Source organism: Pteropus medius, unplaced genomic scaffold (assembly GCF_902729225.1).
Source record: "Pteropus medius unplaced genomic scaffold, Ma_sr-lr_union100, whole genome shotgun sequence".
Classification (NCBI taxonomy): domain Eukaryota; kingdom Metazoa; phylum Chordata; class Mammalia; order Chiroptera; family Pteropodidae; genus Pteropus; species Pteropus medius.
The window spans coordinates 2,879,854-2,888,104 of record NW_024342475.1 but is presented as its reverse complement, the minus strand read 5'-3'; the positions used below and the strand labels follow the sequence as shown (position 1 = coordinate 2,888,104).

At 52.2% G+C, this 8,251-nt stretch overlaps 1 protein-coding gene across 2 annotated transcripts in view; it reads right to left on the bottom strand.

Moving 5' to 3' along the window:
• Positions 1 to 324: 324 nt before the first annotated feature.
• The window catches only part of CARS2 (cysteinyl-tRNA synthetase 2, mitochondrial), a 37,995-nt gene continuing 30,068 nt past the window's right edge, over positions 325 to 8,251 (bottom strand). For both annotated transcript variants that reach the window (XM_039866270.1, XM_039866271.1), the window contains 6 exons: positions 4,965 to 5,031; positions 3,429 to 3,567; positions 2,498 to 2,621; positions 1,664 to 1,762; positions 1,009 to 1,215; positions 325 to 525 (listed from right to left, as the gene is read on the bottom strand). In XM_039866270.1, the coding sequence (XP_039722204.1) occupies positions 457 to 525; positions 1,009 to 1,215; positions 1,664 to 1,762; positions 2,498 to 2,621; positions 3,429 to 3,567; positions 4,965 to 5,031 (705 nt within the window). In that variant the 3' untranslated portion in view covers positions 325 to 456. The remainder of the gene's footprint in view (positions 526 to 1,008; positions 1,216 to 1,663; positions 1,763 to 2,497; positions 2,622 to 3,428; positions 3,568 to 4,964; positions 5,032 to 8,251) is intronic.

Here is an 8,251-nt window from a genome sequence, read left to right as displayed (position 1 = left end):
CACTGCCCAGCACCTAAGGTACTGGCCACTTCCTTTTGCTTTAGAGCAGGCAGCATGGCCACATCCCTCCAAGGTCCCCCAGGAAAGGGGTGTCCTGGAAGCTGCTGCCCTGTTGGCCCCATTCACATGTCCTACCTGCCCTTCCATGACGTCTCCTTAGACCCCCCAATTAGGACTCATATCCTGGGCTCTGGGCTCAGTCCTCCCACGCTGTCAGACCCTGGGGCACTGGGGCCGGCTGGCTGGCATCATGGATGATTTTACTAAACTGCACTGTGTCTATGGCCATTGATACTATAAAGAAATTCATTTTTTTAGGCATAGTTGCTAACACCAATGGGACAGTATCAGTTTTAATGTTGGCTAAACAGCCACAATGGAAAACTTTAATATAAAGCTATCATGATGTAAGCACAGAACCGCACTGTTAGCCTGTAGTTCCCGCTTCACGCGTCCTCAGGTCCTCGGTTTGTGGTCGTCTGACCTCAGATCCAGCAGTTCCCATGTGGACGTGCTGCTCCTGTCCTGGGGGAGGAAGAAGGTCCTGGCTGAGTAGGCTCACTAGGCTCAAGTGGTAAATAGGCGAGACAGTCAGGGCTCAGAGTGACAGGAGGCACTGCCAGTGTCCTGATGCTTCCACTGGTCTGGGCTGCACTAAAGGAAGCAGCTGAACGCTTATTAACAGTCACACTGCTGCCTTCCATTGGCGGGGCAGGGAGAACAGGTTTGCTCCTGTTCCACCCCAAGTCCCCAAGCTTCCATGCCCCTGGGCCTCAGTGTCCCTCTAGGGTCTGACTCTGCCCCTCACCCCCAAACCCTTCTCCCTCAGTGCCTTCCGGCTCTGACCCCTCCCGAACTCCTAATTCCTCACGAGTGGGTTTCTGCTGACAGCAGCATCGGCAGGGGATGCCTGAGCTTTCACTGTTCTGTGTTTGCGTGACGCTGGTTTACACGGCACCTCGGGGTGGTCATCCCCATTGTCACTGGGCCTCAGTGGCACTGGCCTACCTTAATACTGATGCCATGGGCAGCAAGGTCCTGGCGTAGGGTGTCGCATGCCTCCAGCAGGGGCTGCCTCTCCAGGAGCTGCTGCCGCCGGGCCTCCCTGGTGGCCTCTCCCGTGGCCAAAGCAAATTGCCGGACCTTGAGCCGGAATCGGACCAACTCCTCCACCACGCTGTACAGAGTAGCCGAGCTGCTGTCCCCTGAAACAAACTACACCCCAGGCAGAGCTGTGTGACCAGTGAGGCCCTGGCGGCAGCCCACACAGCAGACTATATGGGGAGAATAATAACCTAAGGAAATTTGTGTACCATACTGGAAGGCAAGGTTCTCACTATCAGAGAAGTTACATATGGAAAGGAAGGAAAGCAGAATGCACTCTTTGTCGGGGGGCTGAAATTGAGATGTTGGTGGTAACTCCAGTCAATGTCGATAAAAATAAACTGTGCGCAGAGCTGATGACACACCACTCTATGTAGCTAAGATGGGCTGCTGGTTCTGCTCAGAACTACTGCAATTTTAGTGTTAACTTTTTCAGGAACATATTTTAAGCATGTAAATAAATTCGGTATTACGAACATTTTTAAAGAGAAAAAAGTGGTTATTATTGTACTAGCACATAGATATCCCACAACTAAGGGCTGAAAAGAGAAGGGTGTACCTGTCGGGCTGCCAGGGAAATTCCAACGGTGTCAAAAAACTGCTCAACATAGGAGATGATGGAACCAAACACAACAGGGCTCCTAGGACCACCAGGTTCCTGTGAAAAATCACCCAAAGGTGGCTGTTAAAAGCAAAGGACACTCAATATAACAGAACAAAGACCTCACAGGTCACCTCTGCCTTTCCCTTTTTCAGTGTCTTGTGGAGACACTGGACTAAGTCCTGGTTGTCTCTCATTAACAAACTAATGACCGTGTGGAAGTCATTTAACCCCTGTATCTGAGTTCACCCATCTGTAATACGAGGATGTGTTATGGTCTGAATGCTTGTGTCCCCCCAAATTCCTATGTTGGAACCTAACTCCTAGCATGATGGTTTTAGGAGATGGGGCCTTTGGGAGGTCATGAGGGTAGAGCCGCATGGACGGGGTTAGTGCTCAGGCTGGGTGGACAGAGTCGGGGTCCCAACACAGAAGTTCTCCCATTTCATGTTTTTGCAACAAACTCGAGTTCTACAGAGTTCCTCTAAGCGAAAAGGAGGGTGATGTGTTCCTTTTGTTAGCAAACATGTGAAGGCAACTGTCAGTGTGCTGGGACCTCCCTGTATCCCACTTATACCCGTATCTACTTGTCTGGGCTCTGTGAGGTGGCTGTCTCCTTTGTAGTTCAAACAGGGCAGGGCTCACTGAGGGTGAAGCAGCTCCAGGAACTTAGAGGTTAGTAAGGAGAGGTCTGGAAGCCACCAGCGGCGGGAAGCTGGGAGTGTTCTATCTGTTCCTCATGAGGAAAAACCAAACAAAAACCCTACTCTGTGGCCCTGTCCTTGGAGTTACCTTAGTGATGGCCTTCAGCTGTCTGTTCCCATGGCGAATGAGGTCCATGATGGCATCCACAGCCCTGGGTGTGTCAAAGTCGTCTGCCAAGGCAGCCTTCACAGCCACCTTGGTGTGGCTGAGCCTTGGAGGAGAGATGAGAAACAAACTCGTCACTCACTCCCTGGACCAGCCCGGCAGCCGTGGCCTCCCGTCTAAGCCACTAGCAGGCACATGGCCCTATTCCGGCCCCCTGCAGCTCTATCTCCTTTCCTCTACTGTCAGACCCCTTTAGAGCAGTCTCCGTAATGGTCAACCTGCTCTCAGTCCCAGCCCATGACAAGGAAACTCAGGTCCCCTTGGCCTCCCTCCTCCCCTTTCAGACTTCAGGCCCATTCCCCATGGCACCATCAGGTCCCCTCAGCCCTCCTTTCTCTGCATGGTCTCTCCTGTGCACCCGCCACCTGTCACTGATCCCTCCAAGGCTTCACCTCCACATCTAACTCCCTGCTGCCCCTCATTAGTGGTCTTCACTCCACTTCCTTTGGGAATTCCCATCTTTCTAGGCATGGGAAAGAACTGGGCTCCAGGCCACCTTGCAGCGAGACCAGTTCTGGCCATTCTGAGCAGTATCCACATCGGCCAGTGTTGAACTGCAGAGGCGAAGCCCCTGGAGCCCTCTCTTCCCTCCAGCCTGGCACCCTCGTGGTGACAAGGCCTCTGTTCATTACACACTAATAGATGCCAGCAGAGAATCCCATCCAGGCAGCCACCCCACAGGCAGGGCTTCCTCATTTCTCACCCAATGGGACCACAGACTCGCCCGAGGCCAAAGAGCCTGAGACTTTCCACACCAGCACTCCCGAGTGACCTCAGCAAAGGCCACACTTCCTCTAGGCTGCCTGTGTCCGGCGCCCAGGGCTCTCTGGGACGACCGTAGGATGACACCTACCTCTCCCACAGCACGCCTTCCTGGATGGGGCCACACACCAGCTGCCCCTTCATGTAGGCCCGAGCATCCTCGACAAACGCGACTGTGGCCAGAAGGAGATGCTTTGCTTCCAGCATGGCGCTGTTGCTGTAGTCAATGGCTGAGGACGGGGAAGTGGTGTACATAGGGGTGCCTGTTGAGTGTGCCCATACCCAGGAGACCCAGCGCTCCTTAGCCAGGCTGTCCTCACAGAAACCCAGCAATGGAGAAAGGACACAGCTGGTCTTTATCCTGTGCCTCTTTCAGGCCCACCCCACACAGGCCACCAATCTGTCCTGACTTGGGTGTCTCACCACCTCAGAAGAAACATGGAAAACCTCTCCCAACAAGTCTTGGCCCAGGAAGTGCATTCCTGCACAGATGGCAGACAGACAGGACTCTGGAAACTGGGAGAGATCTGCCTGGGTACCTGAAACAGCTCCAAGATTACCCAACTGGTGCCATGAGGACTTTGGGATCAATATTTCAGGAGAGGGAGAGGATCCGTCCTCAAGCTCAGCGTCTTTGAGTATGTGAAAAACACTTGCTCCACCTGGGCCCACGTGAGGCACCAGACACGTGTCCTGGCCCCCGCAGAAAGGCTGCAGCCGGAGTGATGGGGGTGTGTTAGCTTCTCCCAAGTGGTGGAGCGGGTTAGTGTCCTGGGGCTGTGCTGCCCCAGTCCCACCAACTGAGAGCTCAAAACAACTTATTCTCTTGCAGTTCTGGCAAAAAAAGGGCTGTGCTCTTTCCAGAGGCTCTAGGGGAGGGTCCTTCCTTATCTCTTCTGGCTTCTGGTGGCCAAGGTGTTCCTTGGCTTATGGTTGCATCGCCCCAATCTCTGCCTCCATGGTCACATGGTCATGCCCAATACATGAGCTAAGCCCACCTGTCCCCAAAGGGCAGCTGCTCCTCCTGCAGTGCCAGTCATAGATACTAGAGACCATACTGCTATTACACTGGTCAAACTACACATGGTAGTGCTGGTGTCCCCAGACCTCACCTTCCTGGATGAAAAAGAGACAAAGCGCTAGACAATCCACCGCTCCCCCCACCCCCGCACAACATGGCACAGCAGAGATTTCGTACTCTGGATGGGACCCCGTTTTGAGGGCTCCTGGTTCAGTCCCTGTGTGAGGACGGCCAGTCTAATTACCCCTCAGTTCACAAAGCAGGAAGTGGAGGGCACTGCAGGGTTCGGGCTCATCCAGACTCCACAGAGAGGGATAGGTGGGGGAGTGGACGGGAAGGACTGACTGGAAAACTCATGGCCTCCATGAGATAAGCTTCCAGTATCTTCTGGCTGAGTGCTAGAATTGTGCTATTTGATAGTGCATCCTCAGGCTTACTTTCAGAACCCAAACCTTAAGGCATGAAAGCAACCACACTAACAAGACTGAATTTATTACTCAGCCCATATTTTGGTATTCTCCAAATACTATCAGAAGATTTTTTGCCAAGCTATACACAAGACGACACCATGGCCGGCACCCCAGAAGGACTCACTGTGCAGCTCACCTGACCTGTAGCTGCTCCGCATGCAGAAGAGTCGGAAGATGTCAGGGGAAAACGTCTTCAGAAAGTCCTAACGGAGAAATATGGGTGATGTGTAGTGTTTTTTCACATGTGTATCACTCAGATTATATTTATAATATGTGAGCTGATCTCAAGTATGGAGTAATTAGGAATGTTTATGAAAAGGTTTGCTGTTTCCACACTCACTCTCAGCACCTTTTCCCACAATTTCCCTGCTGGATTTTCCACGTTCAGTCCCAGTGTCTGTGGGAAAGGCCGAGGGGAGGTGGCTGTTTGCCTGGAGTCCCTGCTCCATGCAAGCACAGGGGATCTGCTCTGTTGTTGGCCTCAGGAGCTCTTTTCCGACACAGTTTTCTGATCTTGTCATGAAAGGACAGGGACACAACCAGGGGCACCGGATGGCCTGGGAACCACAGAGGGACTGTACACAAGAAGGGACTTGGGGAGGAGGAGGGATGCACAGCCCCTGGCTGCGTGAGAGTGATGGGGTCCCCAAAACAGGAAGGAGACTGTCCTGAAAAAGCTCACCCATGGTAACGTCGGAACAAGCGACATCCACACTTAGGGGTCACGGGCCCAGTTTCTCTCTCCAATGACACAGTTCCCTGAGGCACTGAGGCTGAATCAGATCCCACATTCATGTTTCTTGAAGAATAAACCATCCTGCCTCTGATTAAACATAAGTAAAACTAAGAACCTACTTGGAATCATCCTATAGGTTATTTCCACAATGTCTACACAGAGAAGTGAAAATTTCTTTATCAGGAAGGATAACATGGGGAAACTTAGCAGAAATCATTAAAATGGCACAACATTTAACAAAACTTCCCTCTATGGTCAGTGGAAAGTTCTGCAATGATCTTAAAGGAATGAGACATGGGGTGAAGGAAGAAGGGAGGAAAGGGCCCAGCCTCATGACAGGCTTCACCGTGGCCTAACGAAAGACAGTGGGACTCTGCTCAACCCTGTCGGGGCCCTGCTCAGACACAGGGCTGCCCTGGCCCCAATCTGAGGATGCATCATTTACAGTGGCCACGCTGCCAACTGACCGATGCTGAGCACTGAGCGAAAACAGGTTTGGACAGGACTTTGAAAATAGGGAGTCTGGGGAAAAAACAGAACCATCCTGCTTCTTCATCATAGATTCTCAGTGAGTAAAAGATGTTATCGGCCCTTCTGTGTGTCCAACCCTCCTTGTCCAACAAGCATCTCTGGCCTCTCTTCAGCAAGTGACCCAGTGTGACAGCTGGGAGAAAACACCTGGCCAGGACCCTGCGCCAAGTCTGGTCAAGTGGTTCCTCTGTGCAGGTTTAAGGATGCTGTTTAGAAACAAACTTGCTCCAAGTGCCTGCTGGCTTTGGTGCAGGGATTTATACTAAGGGGACACCTGGGCACACCTGGCAGTTAGACAAAGTCTCGCCCAAAGTCTCAGATACCACCTTCGCTGGTAGCTGTGCTGCTCGCCAGGACACCTGGCAGAAGTGCAGTCCTACCTACCTACCACTGACCCCAAGGCCAATCTCCTGTTCCTACACAATCTGCTCCCCTAGCCTTCATGATCATTCCGCACGACTCGGCCTCCATCCTGCTGGTTCAACATGATGCCAAGGCTACCGGGAGGCCAAACTGAACTGTAGCCTGGCACGTAAAACACACAGCTAGAAACAGACCCCCCCAGGGCCTCACAGAACGCTGTTAGTCAAGCAGATTTTAATAAATGTCAGACAATTAGCACTCTAATAAACAAGGTGCCTTTCCCAGCTTCAGAGGCAGAGCCTGGAGTGGGAGCCCCAGAGAGAGGCTACACCCTGAAAGCACCAAGCCTGCTGTCGTTGTTGGGGTGGGGGGACCCACATCAGCTGCCACCTGCCCCGAAGTGCTGACACTCTCCCTGCAGGTCCTTCAGCTCAGGGACAGGGTGCTGTGAGAGAAAGCCAAGCAGCGCTCTGGGGTCACCATGAGGGAATCTGTGCCTTTGTTGTGTTTCAGGGCACTCCTGCACATGGCACACTGGGTGGGGCTCCTCACTCTCCCGGCTCCCTGTTCATCTGTAAGATTTTATATGGTGAGAGAGGGAAGAGGGTTATAGGTGAAATGCACCAAGAGCCTTCACACTTAAACATCCTACACGCCGAGGCTAGCCTAACACCCTCCGGGCCCAGAAAAGCCCATCTCTCTAGTCACGTCCTTCTGAGCTCACTTGACCCTAACTGGGTTCATCTCTTGTCAACGCCACAGAAGATGGAGCTGGCAGCTTATCCCAGATGCTTCTCCACTGCCCTCTGGCCTCGTCTCTCTTCCCCTTGGAAGCTACTGAGGCCTGCGGGTGTGAGCTGGGAACAGTGATAAAGGCAGCCACACTGCACCCTCACTCGTGGCCTGACCCCTTGGATCACCAGGCTGACATGGCAATAACATGACACATGAGGGCTGACAGCCACCCACATCAGAGAGAAACATATCTGCAGCTCCTCACCTGGGGAAGTGGGGCGGCCTCATTTAGTCGTCCCTGGGAAGGAAGAAGGGCCCGCTCACTCAGACTCCCAAAGCTTATCCTTTCAGAGCGATTAGAGGGTGGCTCTGGTCTGCCTTTTACCAGGCAGGGACCATCCACCACAGGTCCTGCACGGGCATCGACGCCCCCTTGTCTGGATGCGCCTGAAGTAGTGGGGAGAGCATTCTCATTCAGGTGTGGCATTATTTAGGAAGCTGCTCAGCTAATACCTTCATCTAGGGGTTCTCAAGCGGGGGTCCCCAGACCTCCTAAGGCCCATAGACAGAATTCCAGAGGACAATGTATATATTTAGATAAGAAAACAGCAGCATATTAACTTCCACTAGCCTCCCATGATCAGCGTAAGCAACAAGCCACAGCAGAATCATCAGGACCTGGCATTCCGTCACCCCGAGCAGTCGCAGGAGTCTCCCTCTCACGGTCCCGCTGCTGCATTACTTCCAAGTGTCCTATCGTATTTGAGATGATGGCAGCTATCAAACCTGCTGCTAGATTTTGTTAAATAATTCACTGAAGAAGCACATGCATTCCTGCATTTCAATATAATCAATGCCTTTTATAATCTTATGTATTTCATTTTATGAATTTAAAAACATTAAATTCTAAGGAAGGGTCCACACAGACTTCGCCAGGCCACCAAACCAACCTCCGGGGAAAAAAAAAAATGAAGAACTCCCATCTAATCCAGACCTTTATCAGTAATGAAGCTGGTTTTTCAACTTCTATGTCCTGTGTGTTCCTTCTCAAATTGTAA